Below are 25,091 nucleotides of genomic sequence, written 5' to 3' on the forward strand. Positions count from 1 at the left end.
TTACGTTTTATTTCTTTATTAAAAAAAATGTATCAAGTAGTTTTGAAATGTGCTTGCTTTCTCATTATAAAACTTATAATATGGAGTGAGATGCCAAGGCATCTTATCTATGCCTTGGCAAACTGTCATACTCATTTCCAAGTTTGAATCAGCTTCCAAAATTTTATCTTTTAACAGTCAATGTCATGATAGTTCTGCAAGTTCCTTCAATGTTAAGTTGTTCAACAACATCACTTCTTTTGAGATGCATTCATTGTTTACAACTGCTTTCCTACATAAAACTTCACTGAGTTCTGCCTCCTATATACCTAGAACTGTTTCTTGAATGGCAGCAGCGTCAACACTCTAATGGTCATCTCTATCTTCTAACTCCATTTACATCCCATCTGAATGCTGCAGTTTTTCCACAGTACAGCCTCTCGCTACTGCAAGGACTGCCTGTAGTTCTTGGAATCTGAGCACACATTTCACAGTAACATCCTTATCTGAGTTTGTAGCTTCACTAGGTAGTTTAACATTAGTTTGTGTTGACTTTGAGATGAAACCAGCCTTTACTGGCAGTAAATAGATGTCCTTGTAATTACCATTTCCTTCAATGTAGCAACTGATTTCAATGCCAAACTGATTGGTATTTGTTCTTGATTACACTACAAAGGAGAAGTAAATGCTTCATTTCAACCATAAGCGGCTTTCTGTTCTTGGTGAAATTTTACACTAAAAGATGTTGAACCAACTTTACCTTGCTTTTATATTCATCAGACTCAAAAAATGTGGCTTGTACTGTAGCTTCATGTTGGTCGTGGTATCATCCTATATTTGCTTTGCAGTGGCCATTTTCAAAGCTTCTAACACTAATTTTATCTGCAGTGTTAATCATTTTTCATTTCTTTGTAGTTCAGTCATATTTATTGACCAATTCCCTCTTCTGATTATCCATTTTTGTAAAATGTTCCATGGGCTTATCACTGGGAGACAAGGAGGCAACAGTTACATGCTTTGCTATCTGTGTAACTAATAGATGTTCGATGACCAAGACTTTGAAAGAAGTGATGTAACTGATACCATTCTTGATGCACACCTTTTCTTTGCATAATGATTCTGGAATAAAGAGCCATAGCCAAGTTTATGCAATAATACACAGTTAATATTGTGACAATTGAAAGTTCCGCTGTGTTGCTGTGGGTCAGGTGCTGTTTAACTACCGTGTGAAAAGATTCACATGTTGAAATGGCGCAAAGGACCCGTATCTAAAACAGAAAAACTTGTGTTGGAAATTCACAAAATAGTCAACTTTTAACCCAATTTAGTTAACTACTGGCCAACCAAGTTCTAGATCAAATAAAACTGAAGTTTTTCTGAAAAGAATGTTAATTCTAAGACTCTGAAATACTCACTGAAAGAATGTTTGGAGATAATGTTATATAGAATTCTTCAAAGAAGGATTTGCAGACAGTCCAAAAACACCCTTTTAGAGTGTTTAAATTTATGGAGAATTTAGAGCCCCTCCCCTCATTTCAATAGTCTTAAGGACTGCAAAAGATTAAAGTTCTGGATAACTGTACTGTTGTCCAGATGGTAAAACTTCACAATCACAAGCCCATATGTGTATAACATTTATTGAACAGCAGCCAGTACTATGTTTACTTCTAGAAAACAGTAGCATCCAGCCCATTAATGTTTAAATTGTTTTCGAATGCGTTAATTTCATATATCTTATAACTAAGGGCCATAAAGTTTATATCAAACTTTAAGAAATAGAAAATTAACTTGGTTAAATTTGAGAAACACCCCAAGATGCCATGCCTAATTCATAGCAGGTCAATCTGGTATTAGGTTTGAGGTTCTCAGCTCTGACTACCTGCCTATCTACTGTTCTTGAACAAAGCTCAAGTAAAAGGATGGTCATCCACAAGCATACCAAAGAATTATTTACAGAATATCCAATAATTCAACCAATTTAAACCGAAGAATATATGACCTCTAAGAATTTCAGGGCCTGAAAGAATTATATCATTATTTTTTTTTAAAGATGATTATCAAGGTTAAAAGTCCTGCCACACACCCCCCCCAACCCACCCAAGAGCCTCTCCTGAATTAAATGAAAGTTATATTATCTTTGAAATAATATTTTTTATCTTTGAAAGCTGAATGAGGAAAAAGTTTAATTAAATATCCACATTATGCTCAATACATAATGAATACAAAATCCAATGTTTTTCTAAAATTACTATCTTAAAAAAAATAAGTTTATAAACTTCTTACCTTATATAAATCTTCAAACTCTTGATAAATCTCACACATGGTGTTCTCTAAGAAAAACACCCTTCAATTTTATTCCTAAAATGAAAAACATTTACAGGCAAGTCAATGTACAAAAACCATATCTTAACTATATGCATCATGATTTTCTTTTCTTCATTATGTCCTCATTCACATACATTAATCACAACAAATCATGATGTGAACAGCAATGGAAAAGTTTAATCATTGGACATTTGTACTTATTTTCAACTTAAGCTCTAGTTTTAAGTTTTTATTGCTTAGCTCCCCTTTAAAAATACATAAAGGCACATTTCTATAGTTTTCCGTTTTCTCACGTAGAACAGACAAGACTTCCAATTTTACTATGACTGGAAAAAACTCAACAAAGATAATTTCAAGCATGTCACTTACTTCTTTGTACAGGTTAGCTTATGCTAACTTGGAGGTGCCTTCTCAACATTAACCCTGATATTAGAAGAGTACCCATACCTTCCTGACCTGCATATAGGTTTTTCAAGAGGCAGGTCAGGTGGTCTGGTATTCCCATCTCTTTCAGAATTTTCCAGTTTATTGTGATCCACACAGTCAAAGGCTTTGGCATGTCAATAAAGCAGAAATAGATGTTTTTCTGGAACTCTCTTGCTTTTTCGATGATCTGCAAGGAGATCCAACCAGTCCATCCTAAAGGAGACCGACCAGTCCTGGGTGTTCATTGGAAGGACTGATGCTGAGGCTGAAACTCCAATACTCATGTGAAGGGTTGACTCATTGGAAAAGAGTCTGATGCTGGGAAAGACTGGAGGCAGAAGGGGACTACAGAGGATGAGATGGCTGGATGGCATCACCGACTCAATTCACATGGGTTTGGGTGAACTCTGGGAGTTGGTGATGGACAGGGAGGCCTGGCGTGCTGCAATTCATGGGGTCACAAAGAGTCAGACACGACTGAGCGACTGAACTGAACTGAACCCATACCTTAACACATCCCCAAACTGGTTATGCCTCGCTCTGTGTGTAATGTCTTTGTTACCAGACAACGTTTCCAGTGATCATAAACACTAAAACTTTAAAGGAAAAGTGGGAGAGTCGTCTCTGCTAACAAAGAACTTTCAAGCAGTGATGATGCGAAAAGACTCAAAAAGATTACAAGTCTCCAGAACTAATTAGAATTCTGCCTATTTAGAACATTATGCGGAGAAGACAAAGGCACCCCACTCCAGTACTCTTGCCTGGAAAATCCCATGGACAGAGGAGCCTGGTGGGCTGCAGTCCATGGGGTCGCTGAGGGTCAGACACGACTGAGCGACTTCACTTTCACTTTTCACTTTCATGCACTGGAGAAGGAAATGGCAACCCGCTCCACTGTTCTTGCCTGGAGAATCCCAGGGACAGAGGAGCCTGGGGGGCTGCCGTCTATGGGGTCACACAGAATCGGACATGACTGAAGCGACTTAGCAGCAGCAGCAGAACATTATTACTGCTTGACAAGGTCTATGTTTTGCTCATTAAGAGGGACAGAGCCCAGGGCGGCGGCGAGCAGCAGAAAGAAAAGGACATATACTCACCCTTTGGGGGAAAAGGGCAAACTCCTCTAATTCTGCTGCTGCATATTTGTATTTTTAATGCATCCTATCTCAAATATTTGTGTAATTGCCTACAAGCAATCAGACTACATTCCTTGAAATACTCTACATAGAAATTTCAACTGTTTCAAGTCATTCTGCACCCCAAGCAAAATAATAAGGCAAAGGATACACAATTTCTATCTACGGTTTAGTGTTACTGAGCTTCTCTAACCACTTCCACCTAGGAGGAATTAGGAGAGGGGAAACGGGTCCGACAACAATAATACTTAATTACGTGGGCTGCCGTCTATGGGGTCGCACAGAGTCGGACACAACTGAAGTGACTTAGCAGCAGCAGTCAGGCTCCAAGATGGTCTCTGATGACCCCTCCCCTCTTGGTAGTCACACCTTTGTATAGTGCCCACCTACACCACACTAAGGCCAACAGAACAGGGCACAAGCGATGTTTTGTCACTTTCAAGCAAATTAAAAAAAAAGTATTAAAAGACAAGCTTCCATCTTGGCCTTTCTCTTAGACCAGTCCCTCTGGGTAAAGCCAGCTATCACGTGGTAAGAACACTCAGGAAGCCCAGGGAGAGGCTCACACGGTGAAGAAGAACTGAAGCCTTCAGCCAACAGCCATCAGGGAATGGAGGCTTGCCAACTGAAGACAGTTTGGAAGCTGATGTCTGTCTTCTACCTCCGTTCCTTACTGTTTAATCAGTGTTTGCTTTAAATCGCCAAATATTGAGCAATCTGTTACAAAGCAATAAACACTAACACAGAAGGTCAGAAGTCAAGTGAAGTGAAGGTCGCTCAGCTGTGTCCGACTCTTTGCAACCCCTTGGACTATACATACAGTCCATGGGATTCTCTAGGGCAGAACACTAGAGTGGGTAGCCTTTCCCTTCCCCAGGGGATCTTCCCAACCCAGGAATCGAAACAGGTCTCCCACACTGCAGGCGGATTCTTAACCAACCAAGCCACGAGGGAAGTCCCAGAAGGTCATAATCTATATCCAAAAAAGTAAAATGTACAACTTATGAATTAACTGAAAAGGTCTAAAATTCATGGGCAAGGATTGGATTCAGAACTGACTTTATACTCAGTCACCAATAATTTCAAAACCCCAAGGCCTTCTGAAGAACAAAAATCCCCAGAGAACAGGATGAAAAATTCAGTGAGAATATGTCAGTTACTAGAAATACATTTTATGATGTCAGGATGACAAATAAATGTAATACTAGCTAAAAATCTGACAAAAAGATAGGTAGTCAATACGGAAGATACCAGTCCTAGAAGGCAAAGCCTCTATTTTTGCTTTCATAGCTGAGAAAAATGTGTTAAAAACAAAAAATCCTGCACATACAAAACATTTAGTACAACTCAATAAGCATTAGCTGTTACTAATTTTTCCCCAAGTAAGCAATTAATGAGATTTTATAACATAAAACAGAAAGTTAGATTTCATTCAACCCTTTATAAATATATGTTTTACTTGGACAATCCTCCCCTTCCACTCACTGCTCTTGTACCAGGAATACTTAATATGCTAAAAAAAAGAAAGATATTACACTACCTCCCCTGCAGTTTTAGTAATTCTCTTCCAAGACCCAGGAATCTTTTTCCGACATCTTCAAGAATACAATTCCTGAAAAGAGATATTTTATTTCAAATTATTTTTTGCACTGGTCAGTGCTTTCTACAAATAATATCTTTAATACAGCTTACATATCCTCATTCATGTATTCAGTAATCACATAAGTTCATTATGTGAACAGCAGTGAAAATGTTTAATCATTGGATATGAAGCTATCGAAGGAAGCAAAGATATAACCAAATGAGAAATAAATTGAGAACTTCAATTTGACCAGGAAAAAAATGAAAAATAGTAACAAAAAGTATATAAAGCTTATTAGCAAATGTAAAAATACATAAATACAACTCAACATCAATGATGCCATTTATAAAGGATTGCATGCTTCCCTATCCAGAAGCACACTAAGAATACCCACAGCACCGACCCCCTGTGGCTGTAAAGTAAGCTGGTTACTTTCATTGAGCAGGTGTGCATTGAAGTCAATTGTTCCCCAGCACTGCAGTTTTCTGAAACCCATCTGTAATAAATAATTAGATGGATACTGTCAAGACTTTGAGAGCCACATTCTCATGAACTAATTCAGCAGGAAAGAAAAACATCCCTTCTTTGTACTCTGATGCTGAACTGGCAGCTCTAGCTTAAGAAAATGAAAAATGTGTGCCTGCACCTGGACTCTCTTAGGAGCAGCACCCACCTCCGTGCCCAGCTCGAAGCAGGTTAGATTATCCCTGAACCCATCTTAACAGCAGCCCTTTTGCCCAGGGCTCTACTTCAATCAGAAATGTCCAACACCCGCAAGCATTGCTCTTTTAATACTCCATAATGGTAACTTTAAGTCTCCATTTAAAGTTATCTTTAATGGGTTCAAAGAGCCTAAGCGTACTTCCCTGGAACCAACACTTTTTCAGTTCAGTTCTGTTCAGTCGTTCAGTCGTGTCCGCAGCACACCAGGCTTCCCTGTCCATAACCAACTCTCAGAGTCTACTCAAACTCATGTCCATTGAGTCGGTGAGGCCATCCAGCCATCTCATCCTCTGTCGTCTTCTTCTCCTCCTGCCCCTAATCCCTCCCAGCATCAGGGTCTTTTCCAACAAGTCAACTCTTCGCACGAAGTGGCCAAAGTATTGGAGTTTCAGCTTTAGCATCAGTCCTTCCAATGAACACCCAGGACTGATCTCCTTTAGAATGGACTGGTTGGACCTCCTTGCAGTCCAAGGGACTCTCAAGAGTCTTCTCCAACACCACAGTTCAAAAGCATCAATTCTTCAGCACTCAGCTTTCTTCACAGTGTAACTCTCACATCCATACATGACCACTGGAAAAACCATAGCCTTGACTAGACGGACCTTTGTTGGCAAAATAATGTCTCTGTTTTTTAATATGCTATTTAGGTTGGTCATAACTTTCCTTCCAAGGATTGAACTGAATACTACATAAGCATATTATAATGGAAAGCAACTGTGAACAATACCTTGAGATGAATCTTTTCAGCCAGAATCTGGATTAAGTAACAAGGGAGAAAGAACAACCTTGCTTGGATGCTGGACTCATTCTTGCAGCTAGAGACAGAAATAAAAAAGTTTACGAACATTCGTTTTCTTTAATGAGCCTCCAACGTTAAGCAGGAAAGATGCTACATAATATACTAAGGACGTCTTCAAACATACAAAATAGAAAGTACGCCCCACCTTGGCTCCATTTTGTTTCTTCTGTAAAAACTGAAGTCTCATACCGTAAACATAAAGAGCTTAAAAAAAGACATCGTTCTAAGATCTTCTCATTCCTGAAAACTATCCACGATGTCGCACATCCCAAGCAAAACCATTTCACTGCCCTCCCTCCTGCCCCTCCTAGTACTTCTATTGACGAGTCCCCACTAGACCGTGCGCTTCCCCCCAAATCCCCAGAACCTTCTTACCTTATCTCCTTCTTAATCCCCATTGCGGCAAAGGATCTTGCAGGAAAGAGCTCGATGAATTAAAAACCGACTTATCTTGGTATTAAATTCTCATTAAATCCTGAGGTCACATACCTACTCTACCAATAGCTCCGACATTATCTCCGCATCAGATACCTGCAAAATAAAATGCAAGAAAATGACATGCCCCCCATTAAATAATTTATTTGGGTTCTAATTTTGCCTTCAATATTTTTAGGGAGCCACGTTCATCCTTTCCTAGACCTCCCGACACTTTCAGAGCTCGCACTTTGAGACCCACCGGCATGCCTCTGGATTCGCCTCAACTTTTGTCCTGCCTTTCCCCCTTGGCATTCTCTGGCCGAGCCTCGGAAGAAGCCCGGATGGCCCTAGATTTCACCAGGCCGGACGAAAAAGAGCCCATTGTAGCGAAATATAGTTACCACCCTCCAACGAGGAGCGAGGGGAGGCCCAGAGGTTGGCTCAATACCCCCCGGCCTTTCCGATTGGCTGCTGCGACGTGACGTGCTCTGTGATTGGCCACGGCGGCGAGCGCAGCGCCCGCGGAGAGGTAGGGCGGGAGCCAAAGAGCCTTAAGAGCCCGCCTTTCTCAAACAAATAAAGGTGGTAGCTGCGGAGTCAGCGGGCGGAGCTAACTTGACCGCGACTCATGCTGTCGCGGGAACACCGGAGGTGGAGCCCCACGTAGCAAGAAGATGACCCGAAGTTGCTCGGCAGTGGGCTGCAGCACACGAGACACCGTGCTGAGCCGGGAGCGCGGCCTCTCTTTCCACCAGTGCGTGAGAACAGCCTCCGCGCTAACTCCCAGCAGGGCCAGGCGCTGCAGGCCACGGGGGTGGGGGCGGGGCCGGGTGGTGCGTCACGCCGTCGACGTGTCGTGCGTAGCGTGGGGCGGGGGAGGGAATTGGGCAACCTGGAGGGTAACGCTCAGTTTTGTCATCCTGCTCTGTGTTTGTCATCCTGCTCAGTGTTTGTCTGCAGAGTGTGTCTGCGAAGTGCTTGTTTTCTCCTTGCCTACCAGTGCCCTGTAGCTTGCCTACCGGACCCCAGTAGCTTTTAGCAGGAGTTACTCTAAAGGAGTCTTGCTGCCTTTCCGTCGTTTTATTGAAGAGGAGAAAGGAAGGCAGTTTAGAAGAACTGTTGAAGGCGTGCGCTTTCTTTAGTGTGTGTCTTGCTTGGGAGCTTGAGTACATATGCGTTTGTTACGAATAGAGCTCGTAATAGAGCTTGTTTGGAATAGAGCTCGCCTCCCTTCTCCCTCCGGTTAGCAAATCCAATTTACTGATGGTGGGTTGTGGTGAAGGAAAGTCCAGCGTTAATTGGTGCCAAGCGAGGGGAATGGATAGATGGTGTTGAAAAGTTCTGAACTCCCTGATGGCTTTTAGATTTTTTCAAAGCGGCATTTGGGATGAGGGCTGCAGGGTGCGTGACGTTATTCTGATTGAGTGGGGGTAACAGGTTGGTGTTTGGAGAAGCTGAATCATCAGCTTTCTGGTTGTGGTTAGACCTCTGGTTCCAAACCTGAGGTCTAAGGGCTTGTGATCCACAGGTAGTCACCATTCTCCACCTGGGTGGGGTTTAGTTTTTACAGAACTACCTAAAGATAGCCAAAACGTTATGTGTATTCCTTGAGAAGGAATTGGGACTATTGTGTTGTCACTGAACTATTTATTGTTCAGGCTATCTGGTTTAAGTGCTACTTTTCTGCTTTCCCTGATTTCCCTAATTAGTCACTGCTTTGATCTCTTTGGAACTCAGAGAAGGCTTGGGAGACTGAATTCCATCACCCTCCCTCCACCCCCCGCCCCCCCCTCCAACACCCCACTTTTAGAAATAAGAAACAGGAGACACAGGGCTTTTGTACCCAGGAGGGTTCTGAAGGCCCTTGTTTTCAGATTTTAACTAGTACTGTGTGTCTTTACCAGTTGTTCACGATCATTAGCCCAGCTCTGCAAGCCAGGTCCAATTCTGGCTGTATTTGGTCATGGCAAGGAAGTTTCATTTGGCACAGGACTGGGGTGTATTTTCAGACTGATCAGATTTGAACCCACATCTGTGGGACAGTCTGGTAAAGGTCACTGAAATTAATGCGAGGTAGAAAAGTGGGTAGAACAGATCCTCTCAGAGGGAAAGAAATGTTTGGTATTTTTTAAAGTGGTAGCCTAATAAGGCAATATGATGAGGTAGCGAGTTAGACCAAAGTAGACAAAGGACTTTTGTGAAAAGATCAAAAAGACCTGTAGGGGACAAGTGGTATTTGAATTGGACCTTGAACTCTATCTAGAATGGAGGGTGAGGTGGACAGAGGATAGCATTTAAATAGAAATAGCATGGAAAAGGGTTTCCCTGGTGGCTCTGATGGTAAAGAATCCGCCTGCAATGTGGGAGACCTGGGTTTGATCCCTCAGTTGAGAAGATCCCCTGGAGGAAGAAATGGTGAACCACTCCAGTGGTTGCCTGGAGAATCCCCATGGACAGAGGAGCCTGGCCGGCTACAGTCCATGAGGTCGCAAACAGTTGGACACGACTGAGCAAAGAAGCACAGCACAAAGCACAGCATGGGAAAATAAAAGAATGGAAAGTGAAGATGTAGGAAACAAATTATCTAAAAACATGTCAAGGAGTTTCAATTATGTATGGTAGGCTTTTTGTAGTGTTGCTTATTTTTAAGGGAGGCCCTTCCTCCACCTAAGCTGCTGTAATTGTATCCTTTCTTCTCTGAGATTTGCTTCCATCACTTAGTTCTTGTTCTAGTTTCATTTTAAATTGCTCTCTCTGATGGTTACTTGCCTAAAAACACTGAACAGGCTTGAATTACTTCCACTTTTAAATACACACAAACTCTTGAACCTTTGTGCACCTCTGCACTACCCTACCATTCTCCTTCCATTTACAACCAAGTTCCTCAAAACAGAAGCCTGCACCTACTTCCCTAAGTCCTGTTGACTTATCAACCTACCGCAGCCAGATATCTGTCCACACCCACTGACTGAGGGTTATTGGTAATCTTGCCAAACCTAAATGAGCAATTATATTAATAAGTCTTTCTCTTGACCTGTTGAACTTTTAATCATACTGGTCACTACTTGAAACCGACACCTCCTTTGGCTGTTCTGACATCCTCTCCCTAGTTCTCTCCCTTTTCTTTGATTTCTTTCTCAACGTTTGCTGCCCTGTTTTTCCTGTGCCTTTTTCCTGCTGCTGTTGCTGCTAAGTCACTTCAGTGTCCGACTCTGTGTGACCCCATAGACGGCAGCCCGCCAGGCTTCTCTGTCCCTGGGATTCTCCAGGCAAGAACAATGGAGCGGGTTGCCATTTCCTTCTCCAGTGCATGAAAGTGAAAAGTGAAAGGGAAGTCGCTCAGTCGTGTCCAGCTCCTCGCAACCCCATGGACTGCAGCCCACCAGGCTCCTCTGTCCATGGGATTTTCCAGGCAAGAGTACTGGAGTGGGGTGCCATTGCCTTCTCCAGCCTTTTTCCTAGTTTCTTTAAATAAGGAAGAACTCACTTACTGCTTTTATTTGTTTCATATGTTGTGGACCAGAGCAAGACCTGCTTAATTAAAAAAAATTTTTTTTTCGATACAATTATTACACCAGTGTGCTGTGACTCTTCCAGCCTGATTTCTTCCCCGTTCATTACATTTTCTAGATTAGTGAACTGAAAGTCACTCAGTTGTGTCTGACTCTTTGCAAGCCATGCCAGAATACTGGAGTGGGTAGCCTTTCCCTTCTCCAGGGGATCTTCCCAACCCAGGAATCGAACTGGGGTCTCCTGCATTGCAGGCAGATTCTTTACCAACTGAGCTATCAGTAAAGTCCTCATGTTCTAGATTACTGGAAATTATGTTTCTAAAAATGCAAATTTTATCATGCTCACTCCCTTAGGGAAGGGTTTTAATCCCTCGGGCTCTTTAGTGCCTAAAAAATAAGAGTCCAAGCTCCTCTGTGAGCCTTTCCTCTATACCTCTGTTCCAACCTAAATACATTCTGTCTGTACTTCTGTTAATGGTACATGTGTGCAGAATTAAACACAGTCTATGTATGAATGAGAAGGAATTGTTGGCCTTCCTGACAGCTAGAAAGTTGTAAGGAAGACAGAAAAGAATAGAGAGGAGAGAAGGAGTTAGGATACTGTGGTGTAAGTCCTAGTGACAAGGTAACACTGGTCTGCAGTAGTTCAGTCGCTCAGTTGTGTCCGACTCTTTGCAACCCCATGAATCGCAGCACACCAGGCTTACCTGTCCATCACCAACTCCCAGAGTTTACTCAAACTCATGTCCATCGAGTCAGTGATGCCATCCAGCCATCTCATCCTCTGTCGTCCCCTTCTCCTCCTGCCCCCAATCCCTCCCAGCATCAGAGTCTTTAACAATGAGTCAACTCTTCACATGAGGTGGCCAAAGTATTGGAGTTTCAGCTTTAGCATGAGTCCTTCCAATGAACACCCAGGATTGATCTCCTTTAGAATGGACTGGTTGGATCTCCCTGCAGTCCAAGGGACTCTCAAGAGACTTCTCCAACACCACGGTTCAAAAGCATCAATTCTTCGGCGTTAGCTTTCTTCACAATCCAACTCTCACATCCATACATGACCACTGGAAAAACCATAGCCTTGAGTAGACGGACCTTTGTCGGCAAAGTGATGTCTCTGCTTTTTAATATGCTATCTAGGTTGGTCATAACTTTGCTTCCAAGGAGTAAGCGTCTTTTAATTTCATGGCTGCAGTCACCATCTGCAGTGATTTTGGAGCCCAAAAAAATAAACTCTGACACTGTTTCCACTGTTTCCCCATCTATTTCCCATGAAGTGATGGGACCAGTTGCCGTGATCTTAGTTTTCTTATTGTTGAGCTTTAAGCCAACTTTTTCCCCTCTCCTCTTTCACTTTCATCAAGAGGCTTTTTAGTTCCTCTTCACTTTCTGCCATAAGGGTGGTATCATCTGCACATCTGAGGTTATTGATATTTCTCCTGGCAATCTTGATTCCAGCTTGTGCTTCTTCCAGTCCAGCGTTTCTCATGATGTACTCTGCATATAAGTTAAATAAGCAGGGTGACAATATACAGCCTGACGTACTCCTTTTCCTATTTGGAACCAGTCTGTTGTTCCATGTCCAGTTCTAACTGTTGCTTCCTGACCTACATATAGGTTTCTCAAGAGGCAGGTGAGGTGATCTGGTATTCCCATCTCTTTCAGAATTTCCCACAGTTTAAAGTGATCCACACAGTCAAAGGCTTTGGTCTGCAGTAAGGGCTCAGCAAAATGGTAATATGGGAAGGAGAGAGTTAATCAACTTGCTGTTGCCTGAAGCTGCCATCTTCAAACTATTTGATCATGGCACTCTTTCCATAACAAAAATTTTGAATACATGCCTCTGATATTATTATGAGAATATTGGTGCTCTGTCAAACATATGAATGACTTAAATGGAAAGTGGGACCGGCAAGTTAAGAATTGAAATGACTCTTTGATATATTCTCTTTCTGTAGGTATAAAGAGATTAAGAAATTTATTTCATAACCAAGGAAATATATGTATTGGTAATTTGGAACAGTTCTGCCTGAACTGTTGTAATGAATTCTATTTTAAACTTTTATTTATATGTTACAAACATCTGTTTTCAATAAGCAGATGGTAACATGTTTGCTTGTCTCTCTTTTGGAAGAGGCTTAAGCTATAGGTGTAGTTAAAGCCCTCCCCCTCAGTCCTTTCTCTCTCCCTCCCTGGATGTAACCCCTGTAGAAGAGGTTTTGTTAGCCACTTTTCTGGAAAATATTTGATGTGCAGGGAGCCAGAGGTAAATCCTCACTAACAGTGTAAAAAAGGCATAGTCAACAGGAGGAAGAAAATGGATTCTGTGTTACAGAAGCCAATTCATTATTGTGTATGTGAGATGGTGATTGGTTGAGAATTTTTCTGGTAAAGAACCCACCTGCAATGCGGGAGACCTGGATTTGATCCCTGGGTTGGGAAGATCCCCTGGAGAAGGGAAAGGCTACCCACCCCAGTATTCTGGCCTGGAGAATTCAATGGACTGTACAGTCCATGGGGTTGCAAAGAGTCAGACATGAATAAGCGACCTTCACTTTGAGAGGTGGCTTTAGACTGGGGACCTCTGGATTCCAGTTTTATTTGATTAGTTAATCTATTTGCTTTTAAATATGATTTATGTGGCTGGTCTGGGCCATAGCTGTGACACACAGGAACTCTGGGTCTTAGTTGCAGCATGCGGGATCTTTAGTTGTGGCTTTGCAACTCTTAGCTGTGGCACATGGGATCTAGTTCCCTGGCCAGGGATGGAATCGAGGCCCCTTACCTTGGGAGCAGAGAGTCTTAGCTACTGGCCCACCAGGGAAGCTCCTGAATTCCAGTATTAACTGACTATTTACTGATGGCTAAACTTGGCTGCTCCAGTCTTGGTTTCATCTTCTGTAAAAGGATAAAAACCTGTCTTACTGAGCTTTTTTTTTTTTTCTGAGACTAAAAATGTCTTTAAAACATACAAAACACAAGGTAAATGCTTTAAAAGTATTATCAATTATTAATACCAATTTATTTTTGTCCAGAACTCAATCATGCTGGTTAAAGACTGCAGTATTTACCAGCCTTTTCCATGTCATTTTACACATCAGAAAGCTACAAACCTAGAAACCTGTTTGGGACTGGCTTAATGTAACTACTTCAAGAGCTCCAGGTGGCCCAGGCCCACCCCATGGGCTAAGGGGGTTGATAGCTGTGCTCTCCAGGTGTGCCAGTTGGGAAGCTCTGCATCGGAAAATCAGGCTAGTAATGTAACTTGGTAGACCAGCCAACTTTTGATGGTCCCTGACTTGTTAAGAGACTACACTCAATCTGGAAATGTTGCCTCACAAACACGTATCATCATTAAGAAAACCCAGTGAAAAGAGATGTGCCTTTGTTTATTGGAAAATAATTCCCTGTACATTCTCTCATGATTGTGTAGCATCATTTTTCTGGAACAATAAGATAAAAAGCCCCCAAAGTGGAATTAGTTGTTCCTAACAAAGAACAAACTTTAGATGGTACCTTTCCATTTACAGAGTGCTTCTGAACACATCTGTGTCATACACTCTTCCTGCCGCCCTGGAGGAAGCTGATAGACTGAGAGATGTATCTAGTGCCACATGGCTGCAAAAGGGAATGGAGGCTTAAGTGCAGGTTTTCCAACTCACTGTTGTTTCTCAAGCTGATTGAGAGAGTATCTCAGAATTATGTTTTGCCATTTTGACATATCATTTCCCTAACAAAATTAGCTGAGGAAATGAAACTTTTTTTTACCAGTTTCAGTTCTTTACAACTGTGCGCTTTAAAGCATGAGTTAAAATATGTAAGAGTGATACCTGTCAATCTGTCTCCAAGATAAAAGAAGAAGGTGCAGATAGAGCAGTTCTGTGATTTAATCTCATGAGTTTTTTCCCTCACTCATTTCTGAATATAATAATTTGGCTGGGATTGACAAGTAGAAAAATGCAAGGTAGTTTTTATGTTCAAGGCTAGGAAAAAGTTGTCCTTTCAAAACGAAATAGAAAAACTGAGTGTAAGAAATGTACTTGTTTTCTTTTGTTGTTCAGTTGCTAAGTTGTGTCCAACTCTTTGCGACCCCCTGGACTGCAGCATGCCAGGATTCCCTATCCTTCACCATCTCCCAGAGTTTCTTCAAACTCATGTCAGTAGAGTTAATGATACTGTCCAACCATCTCATCCTTTGTTATCGCCCTTTCCACTTGCCTTCAGTCTTTTCCAGCATCAGGGTCTTTTCCAATGAGTCAGCTCTTCCCATCAGGTGGCCAAAGTATTGGAGCTTCCCCATCAGTCCTTCCGATGAATATTCAGGGTTGATTTCCTTTACAATTGGCTGGTTGGATCTCCTTGCAGTCCAAGGGACTCTCAAGTCTTCTCCAGCACCACAGTTCAAAAGCACCAATTCTTTAGTACTCAGCCTTCTACATGGTCCATCTCTCACATCCATACATGACTACTAGAAAACCATAGCTGTGAGTACATGGACCTCTGTCAGCAAAGTGATGTCTTTTTAATACACTGTCTAGGGTTGTCATAGCTTTTCTTCCAAGAAGCAAGTGTCTTTTAATTTCATGGCTGCAGTCACCATCTGCAGTGATTTTGGAGCCCAAGAAAATAAAGTCTGTTGCTGTTTCCATTTTTTCCCCAATATATTTCCCTTGTTGTGATAAGACCGGATACCATCATCTTTGGTTTTTGAATGTTGAGTTTTAAGCCAGCTTTTTCACTCTCCTCTTTCACCTTCATCAAGAGGCTCTTTAGTTCCTCTTCACTTTCTCCCATTAGGGTGGTATCATCTGCATATCTAAGGTAGTTGATATTTCTCCTGGCAGTCTTGATTCCAGCTTGTGGTTCATCCAGTCTGCTGTTTCACATGATGTACTCTGCATATAAGTTAAATAAGCAGAGTGACAATATACGTACTTGATGTGATCCTTTCCCAGTTTGGAACCAGTCTGTTGTTTCCTGTCCGGTTCTAACTGTTGCTTCTTGACCTGCATACAGGTTTCTCAGGAGGCAGGTCAGGTGGTCTCATAGTTCCATCTCTTAAGAATTTTCCAGTTTGTTGTGATCTACACAGTCAAAGGCTTTAGCATAGTCAGTGAAGAAGTAGATGTTTCTCTGGTATTTGCTTGCTTTTTCTGTGATCCAGCGGATTTTTCTACTTGTTTTCTACTGTTTAATAATGAATTTCCTCAAAATTCATCAGAAGCATCTGTTTTCTCACAAAATTTCTGAGGGTCAGGAATTGTGGAGTGGATTAACTGGGGGTGACTGGGAGTCTCATAAGATTGCAATCAAAATGTTAGCCAAGACTGCAGTCACTTGAAGCTTTGATTGAGGCCGAAGGATATCCTTTCAAAAAGGCTCTCATGTGGCCTTTGACTGGAGAACTCAAGTTTCTAGCCAAGTGGACTCTCCACAGGGCTGCTTATGGTATGGCAGGTAACTTCCCCCAAAGAAAAACCATTCAATAGAGCAAGGAAGACAAATCTTCAGTGTTTTTTCCTGATCTGCTCTTACAGCCCATTATCACCTTTAGAAGCAAATCACAAACTCCAGCCCACACTCAAGGGGAGGGAAATAGGCTCCATCCCTTGAAAGGAGGCATACCAAAGAATCTGTGGATATAGTTTAAAATCGCCACAGGAAAGGAAAGACACACATGTTAAATTTGAGCAGGTTCTGTTAAGTGTAGGCTGTGCAGATAGAATGTGCAGGATATTAAATGTGAGAATTGTCCACATACAAGTTGAAACAGATGAGATCACTTAGATACTGAGCTTTTGGATTTAAAAAGTCAAAGAACTTTGAAAAATGAAATCAGATCAAGTGAGTTAAATTTTAGCTGGACTTAATGTTTACATAAAGCTGTTAAATAATAAATGGGTTTGTGTAATAAATAATACTGTAGTATTACTATGATGTTTTCATGTTAATGGAACTTTAATATGATTGCTGTAGATTTCCAACTGATACTATACAGCGCTCAAAATGGATCAGGGCTGTTAATCGTATGGACCCCAGAAGCAAAAAGATTTGGATCCCAGGACCAGGTGCTATGCTATGTTCCAAACATTTTCAAGAAAGTGACTTTGAGTCATATGGCATAAGAAGAAAGCTGAAAAAAGGAGCTGTGCCTTCTGTTTCTCTGTACAAGGTACTTAAATCTAGGTGTAAGCAAAATTCAACTTTATAGAAACTGAAAATTGAGACTGCTCACATTATAGCTAGGATTTACAGAGATAAAAGCAAAACCAAAAACCTAGGCCTACAAAGTAAATCCAATAATACAATACTTTTGTTTTTAAAAATATATATGTAATATTACATAATATTTTAAAAATACGTATGTATTAATATTAATAATTATGCTTTGGAAGGTGTATATATGCAAATCATGACTAGAAATACATAAAGATTACTGACGTGATCGCAAAAATCAACTAGTGAATGTAAATAGCCTTAGAATTCAGGGTTTTGTTTAAATATTAGACAGTTTTCATAATATTGAGCTGGCCAAAAAGTTCCTTTAGTTTTTAAGTGAAAATAAAAGACACCTTTTTCATTTTCACCAAGAACTTCTTTGAACAACATATTTACTGTTTTGTTCCATTACCTTCTGCCATTTCCCAGGCAATTTCATAATTCTTTCCTCCCAAAACTTTCTATGTTTTTGAGCAAAGAACTTTTGCAAGTGTCTTTCACAATATTACAAGGAATTAAATTTTTTTCTGTTAAGATAATTTTATAAAAACTGAAATAATTGGAAATCCAAAGGTGCAGTGTCTGGTGAATACAGCAGGTGAATCAAAACTTCCCAACAAAGCCATAACAGACTTTGCCTGGTCATTAAAGGAACACACAGCCTTCCGTCAGCCTGATGGGAGATGATGTGTTTCTTATAGAGTAATTCTGGATGCTTTTCATTGAGAGCTGCTTTCAGTTGGTCTCATTGGGGTTAATCACTTGGTTTTCCAGAAGGAGCTCATAATAGAGGACCCTTTTCCAAACCCACCATACATACAATATCACCTTCTTTGGATGAAGTCCAGCCTTTGTGGTTGGTGGTGGTTCATTTCATTTGCCTCACAATCTCTTCCATTCCGCATTATTGTCTAGTATCCACTTTTCACTGCCCATCCCAATTTGTCTTAAAAATGGAATGTTTTCATTACATTTCAGTAGAGAATTGTGACATGTGGAAATATGGTCAAGGTTTTTTCACTTAACTTATGTAGAACCCATACCTCAAAGTGATGAACATTACCAGGCTGGTGCAAATCATTTCCAGTGCTTGATTTGGATGTTTTGAGTATGTTTGCTATCTCCCATATGGCGTAGTGTTGATCATTTTCAATGTCTCGATTTGATTGCTATCAACCTCAACTGGTCTACCTGACCATGGAGCATCATTCAGTGAAACCTGCAGCATAAAACTTTGCAAACCACTTTTGATGCGTTCAATCAGTCACAGCACCTTCTCCATTCACTGCACAAATCTTTTTTTGCGTTTCAGTTGCATTTTTGCCTTTCTTGAAATATCAGTAATTAAGTATAATATGCTGAAACTGTTGTTTTTTCCCCACCTTTAATATTAAAGTGGCTACACAAAAATTCACCAATTTTGATAGTTGTTTTTTTTTTTAATGCATGCTGATATGACAGCTGTCACAAAACAGTCTAACAAAATTGTTTCAAATGAGGTTAAAGACAACTTTTTGTAAGATGGCTCTTTTTTGTTAGAGCCATCTTACAAAAAAGAATGAACTCTTTGGCCAACCCAATACTTTGAAATTATCTACCCTTTTTTTTGGCTTTCCCCCAAAATGTTATTGATTTTGACCAGAAATGTACCTAATCATTAGCACTGATATGGAAAGAAGTATACAGGAAATAGAAGATTTTCTATGAGTCAATCACCAGTCTTGGTGTTATATTTTTATGTTTCTTTTGATTGTTTTTATGTTATCCTTTTACCCCTTAGTCACCCACTCACTCATATGTGACTCAGTCACTGTCTGCAGTCTTCATATAGTCACCCGACTATTCTATCCTGGCACTGCCCTAACCATCCTCTTATTCACTGGAATCTCTTTTCAGTGTTGTTTTATCTCATTCCCTCTTTCAGAAGAATATCCTTGGTGTCACATCCAAACTCTAAGTTCCAAGAGCTTTTTATTATTTGATTTGTGCATCTCTGACTACTCTGAATTCTCTTTTGGAACCACAAATACTTACCCACTGCATATATGATAAATTGCCTTGCTTTTATGATTTTGTTTAAAATCAGTAATAGTTACAATTTATTGAGACCCACAATGGTCCAGGCAGTGCACTAGGCAATTTATGTAAATTAGCTTATTGTATCCTCAAGTCAACTCTGTATTGTTATCCATATTTTATACATGAAAAGTTAAGGGATTATAGAGGTTAAATTACAGCTTTAAGTGAGGGAGCCAGGAGTCTGATTCCCCGGCCCATGCTCTGTCCTATGCCTTCCCTTCTGCACAAATAACTTCCCAATCTCCTTTATTAACCATGTTATTACTCTTTCAAAGAACAACTCAAAACCTTCCCAAATTATCACCACCTTTCACTAGTTACTTGAATCATTTCAGAAACTCAGCATTATGTTACTATTTCTGTATGGATCCCACCACCAAAAAACTTGTGTACATTGTCCTGGAGACTATACATTTTTAAAAATCAGAGATTATTACCTTTTCTTTCATACCTGATTCTCCACGGCAACCAGGCGAGTGCTTTGTATTCAGTGATATTTTAATAGATAATCATTGTGTGATAATTTCTGAAATAAACCTCATTTTCCTTTTGTGTCCTAGGTTCTCCAAGGTGTACACCTTAAAGGTAAAGCAAGACAGAAAATCCTCAAACAGCCACTTCCTGATAATTCTCAAGAGGTTGCTACTGAAGACCATAACTACAGTTTAAAGAGACCTCTGACAATAGGAGCAGAGAAGCTAGCTGAGGTGCAGCAGATGCTGCAAGTGTCCAAAAAAAGACTTGCTTCTGCAAAAAACTACAGGATGATCAAGAAGAGAAAGGGCTTACGACTAATTGATGCGCTTATAGAAGAGAAGCTACTTACAGAGGAAACAGAATGTCTGCTACGAGCACAATTTTCTGGTATGTTCCCCAGTGACCTGTAATACTTATTGCACAGCTCCTAATTTTTATGAAATATTACATTTTTATCTTGTATTGCCTATGAAAATATGCCTTTAGCTGAAGAGTCTCTAGCATAAATAAGAAAAATGGAAAATAATCACCAAAATCTTGTTACGATTATCCATTTTTAAAAGTTCTGTGTTTATTATAGGAGAAGCAAAGAAATGTGTAAATGATAAAAACAACACATAATCCTACAACCCAGAAATGAGATCATATAGTTTATACCATATATTGTACTTTTCACTTTTTATAGTCACACTTGTCACTGCAAATTCTTTGTAAGCAGTTTTAATTTGCTGCATAATTTATCACTAAAGCCTTTTTTGCAGTGAGTTGAACTAGATAATTTGCAAAATCTCTTTGAGTCTGAAAATTGTGTAAGTCTCCAAAGTTTTTTCTAAAATATTCTATAGAGTATATATATGTCCATTGAAAGACTACCTAGTCTTCTTCGTGAACCAGGATATTTGAAGAGGGGTAACATAAGAATTGCCAACATACTCTTTGATGAAAGGAGTAGGGATTTTTGGATTTGCATTCTGGTAAAAAAAAAAAAGAAGCAGCAGCATGTCAAAAGGACTAGATACCTCCAGTGGAGGAGCATATTTTGTGTTTTTCCAGGTGGGGAATATAGGTTATAAATAGGGGTGCTCACCAGGAACAGAATTTTTTTTTCTCAATGGTAGGAAAGATTTGTCTCTTCATTCTGATTAATGCTGTATACTATATCCCTCAAAATGTTTCTCGTGTCTAATTTTTACTCTCAAATAAATGGTAACCAAGGAACAAACTAAAACAGATGAATGTCCTCATAATCCAGAGACTTAATTTTACTCCTTTATTTCATTTTCTTTCCTGTTCCTCCAAAAATATCCACATAGGCTGCTAATGAATAGTAAAACATAATAACTTAGGTTGAAACATTTTTCATCCCTCTTTTTAGTGAAATGATCCACAGTGAACAAGATAAATTGATAGTCTCTAAGACTGGATAGTAACCTCTGAACCAATTCAGTTAAAATGTGATTATATTTGAATTTTGGTGCCTAGCACATTTTTATATCCAAATACTATGATCTGTGTCTGAAAATGTTACTGTACACATTTTTCATCACAAAGAATAAATTTACTCTCAACAGATTTTAAGTGGGAGTTGTATAACTGGAGAGAAACAGCTGAGTACTCGGCAGAAATGAAGCAGTTTGCGTGTACACTCTACTTGTGCAGTAGCAAAGTCTACGATTATGTAAGAAAGATTCTTAAGCTGCCTCATTCTTCCATCCTCAGAACGTAAGTGAATGACCTTTTTGATGTAAAATAAAACATGCTGTTCTTTCTTACAGTTTATACACTAACGCTGTGTGTATTCATACTCTTCGTTTCGTCCTTCTCTTTTTAAAAACTTGTTGGTGGTATTTGCATAGTATCACAATCTCGATATTTGATCAGCAGAGTGAGGGCATGTAGGCTGACAATATTTTTTTTTGCATTTTTCAGATGGTAGAGACCCTCTGGGTGGTAAAAACTGAATCTTGAAATAGTGGAATATACTTCAGTAGTTTTGTGTACTTCATATACTTCAGTAGTTTTAATATGTAACTAATCTACAGGAGTTCTAGACTGCTACCATTGGTTTGAGGCAAAGATCACTGATGCCAATGCAGTTATCCAGAGAACAGATTTATGAAAAATAATTTTTTAGGATCTGTGGTTAAAATACATAGATATATTTATTTTCTCTTCTTGTTGTTCAGTCGCTAAATCATGTCTGACTCTTTGTGACCCCATGGACTGCAGCACACCAGGCTTCCCTATTATTCCCTATTATTTTCTCTAAGTGGGAAGCAAAAAAACACAGTGACTGTGATGCCGTATAAATTTAATACTCACTATTCACTGTTATTTAAAATCACTGGTTTTACAGACCCCTTTATTTGTATTTGGCTCAAATGGCAGCAGTGCGTTGCCTCACACTTCTGGAAGCTAGAGGTCCAAAATCAAGGTGCTGACACGGTTAGTTCCTTCTGAGGGCTGTGAGGTGAGGGTCTTTCCAGGCCTCTTTTCTTGGCTGATGGATGGTGGTCTTCTCCCTGTGTTTCTGCACATCGTCTTCCGTTATCCACGTGTGTTTCTGTGTCCGCATTTCCTCCTCTTACGAGGACGCAGTCATGTTGAATTCGGGTGTGCCTTAGTGACCTCATTTTTGCTTGATGAGTAAAGATCCCCATCTCCAAATAAGAGCACACTCTGAGGAACTGGGGATCAGCATGATGATACATCTTTTTCAAGGGATGCAGTTCAATTTACACCAGTCACATTCCTGCTGCCTGGGCCTCCCATTACCTGGAAACTGTAGGCTAACTCCTTCCTGTGGCTCCCGGAGCCTCTGTGACGAAATGCGGCTCCTGCTGGGCTCTGCAGCTCATCTCCTGCCTCCCTCTCTGCCTTCTTAGAGTCCATGTTCCTTCCGTAAGGCATTTCTTGCCAAATCTGGCCTTGGAGACTTTCTCCTCCATCTGCCTGATATGCCCATTCTCCCTGTTAGTCCTGGAGGTTAGCCCTTACCCTTCAGACTCAGATCAGATGTCACATCCTTTCTGAAGCCCAGCCTGCTGTTCCTCCAGTTCTGGCCGAGGTACCCTCTTGCACACACATATGGAACTGAATCTTAGTACTTAAAACACTGTCTGCCTCATGAGACTGTGAGCTGCTCAAGTACGAGATCTACGTCTGGTTCTCTGTTACACCCCCTGCCCTGGCAGGGTGCCTGGAACACAGTGGTCTCTTGATAAATATTTATGGAATGGAAGAATGCCTGGATGGGCATTTAGGATTGTGAACAGATGTAAGGAAAAAGATCTGGAAGAATGTCTTTAAAATATTAAGTGATTTTTTAAAAAATTATTTATTTATATTGAAGTATAGTTGATTTGGGAAGATCCCTTGGAGGAGGGCATGGCAACCCACTCCAGTATTCTTGCCTGGAGAAGCCAGTGGACAGAGAAGCCTGGCGGGCTGCAGTCCATAGGGTCGCACAGAGTCGGACACGACTGAAGCAACAGCACACACGGTTGATTTACAGTGAACAGTGTTTTGTTGCAGGTGTGCAGCAAAGTGATTCAGTTATATGTGTGTATATAAATATATTCTTTCTCAGAGTCTTTTCCATTATCAGTTATTGCAAGATTTGGAATGTTCCCTGTGCTGTACAGTAGGCCCTTGTTGTGTATCTGTTTTATATAGAGTGGTGTGTATATGTTAATCCCAGATTCCTAATTTATCCCTTCTGCCTTTTTGCCTTTGGGACCCATACTTTTGTCTTCTATGTCTGTGAGTCTGTTAGTTTTATAAAGTTCACCTATTAACAGTGTTTTTTTTTTCTTTTTTTACTTTCCATTTTGTACTTTTCTGTATTGTTTCATTTATTTTAAAAAATGAAAGTGTCATTTTATACAATCAGAAAAAAATTTTTTTCACTTTGAGTCAGGGAAAAAGTTGGTGTGAGAGAGAAATCAGTTGCTTCCCTACAACTCTAAAAACCTGGTTTGGGTATTTCTACTCTAAGTTATAAAAACTTAAAAGAAAATGAAGAAGTTCACTTGTCTTTCTGCCTGATAAGCGTCACTCTAGTAGTTGTGGACATTAAGATATCATTCAGATTTCCATTTAGAAGGCAAGCTCACCAGAACATAAGCTTTTTTAAACTGTTTAAGCTAGAACTCTTACTTAGAAGCATTAAAGAGTTTCATTATATACTTACTGTATGTATAACACAGTTAGCATCTTTAGAGTTCGAGAATCCTAATGCAAAAGGACAAATTTTAACCACTTGATTAAAATTTGGTGACACGCTTGAAAAGGGGTTTTCACCATACCAGTGAATTGTAGGTAAAAAAAAAGCCTGTTGAGAGCCATTATACGTTTTCTCATTGTCTTATTTTGCCCTATTTTAAAATATAAACAACTAATATTTTTGCCTTCTAAATAGTTACAGTATGTCTTTTGCATCCTATAATTGTCTCTCAAATCTATTAGTGCATCTTGAAATCAATTTAGTGAGTCATAATTCACATTAAATTTTATATATGCATTTATATGCACACATACATATAGTAAGGATATGGCATATAATAAATTCTATTTATGAAAATTCTGGGTTGCAGCAATCTACCTGCAATGTAGGGGACCTGGGTTTGATCCCTGGGTCGGGAAGATCCCCTGGAGAAGGGAATGGCTACCCACTCCAGTATTCTTGCCTGGAGAAGTCTGTGGACAGAGGAGTCTGGAGGGCTACAGTCCATGGGGTCACAATGAGTCACACATGACTGAGCAACTAACTTTCAGATTGCAGCAAAATACTTGGAAAGCTCTGTCCTGAAATACTTATGGAAACATACTTTAAAATTTCAATTAGAGATCGGCTAGTCTAGGAAATAATCTTGGCAACCTAGGATATAGCCCCCAAATCAGAAATTCAACCTAAAAAACGTCATTTGAGAGTTATAAAAGTAAACTTCAGCAAAGACAGACACTTCAGTCTACCTCAGAATCGATTTAGTCTTATTTTAGACAGTTACTAAACTTGACTACTTCCTTTCCTGCTGCTGCTGCTGCTGCTCTCGCTTCAGTCGTGTCTGACTCTGCGCGACCCCATAGACGGCAGCCCACCAGGCTCCCCCGTCCCTGGGATTCTCCAGGCCAGAACACTGGAGTGGGTTGCCATTTCCTTCTCCATGCATGAAAGTGAAAAGTGAAAGTGAAGTCGCTCAGTCATGTCTGACTCTTAGCGACTCCATGAACTGCAGCCTACCAGGCTCCTCCGTCCATGGGATTTTCCAGGCAAGAGTACTGGAGTGGGGTGCCGTTGCCATCTGTAGCAAATTAGAGTAAAATAGAACTGATGAGAAGAATTCTGTCAGTTAGTGACAATCACTAATAGGAGACAATTAGCAGCAGCCTGGGAAGGTCAAGGAAACTGTAAAAGA

At 40.3% G+C, this 25,091-nt stretch overlaps 1 protein-coding gene and 1 long non-coding RNA gene across 6 annotated transcripts in view; one reads left to right on the forward strand and one right to left on the reverse strand.

The window, feature by feature from the left end:
* On the reverse strand, positions 1–8,170 carry LOC113894457. 5 transcript variants are annotated; one of them, XR_003511593.1, is made up of 6 exons: positions 7,789–8,170; positions 7,346–7,501; positions 6,899–6,986; positions 5,407–5,478; positions 2,263–2,337; positions 1–1,247 (listed from the first exon to the last, which is right to left on the reverse strand). It is a non-coding gene; the product is annotated as an uncharacterized LOC113894457 (long non-coding RNA). The 5 variants fall into 5 exon arrangements; XR_003511595.1 differs by having other exon boundaries at positions 7,836–7,921; XR_003511591.1 differs by having other exon boundaries at positions 7,647–7,829.
* The window catches only part of THAP9 (THAP domain containing 9), a 24,398-nt gene continuing 7,230 nt past the window's right edge, over positions 7,924–25,091 (forward strand). Inside the window, exons 1-4 of the mRNA XM_027544911.1 lie at positions 7,924–8,141; positions 16,876–17,071; positions 19,758–20,061; positions 21,246–21,396. Coding sequence (XP_027400712.1) covers positions 8,062–8,141; positions 16,876–17,071; positions 19,758–20,061; positions 21,246–21,396 — 731 coding nt within the window. The 5' untranslated portion in view covers positions 7,924–8,061. The remainder of the gene's footprint in view (positions 8,142–16,875; positions 17,072–19,757; positions 20,062–21,245; positions 21,397–25,091) is intronic.

This window comes from Bos indicus x Bos taurus, chromosome 6 (assembly GCF_003369695.1).
Source record: "Bos indicus x Bos taurus breed Angus x Brahman F1 hybrid chromosome 6, Bos_hybrid_MaternalHap_v2.0, whole genome shotgun sequence".
In the NCBI taxonomy this organism is placed as follows: Eukaryota; Metazoa; Chordata; class Mammalia; order Artiodactyla; family Bovidae; genus Bos; species Bos indicus x Bos taurus.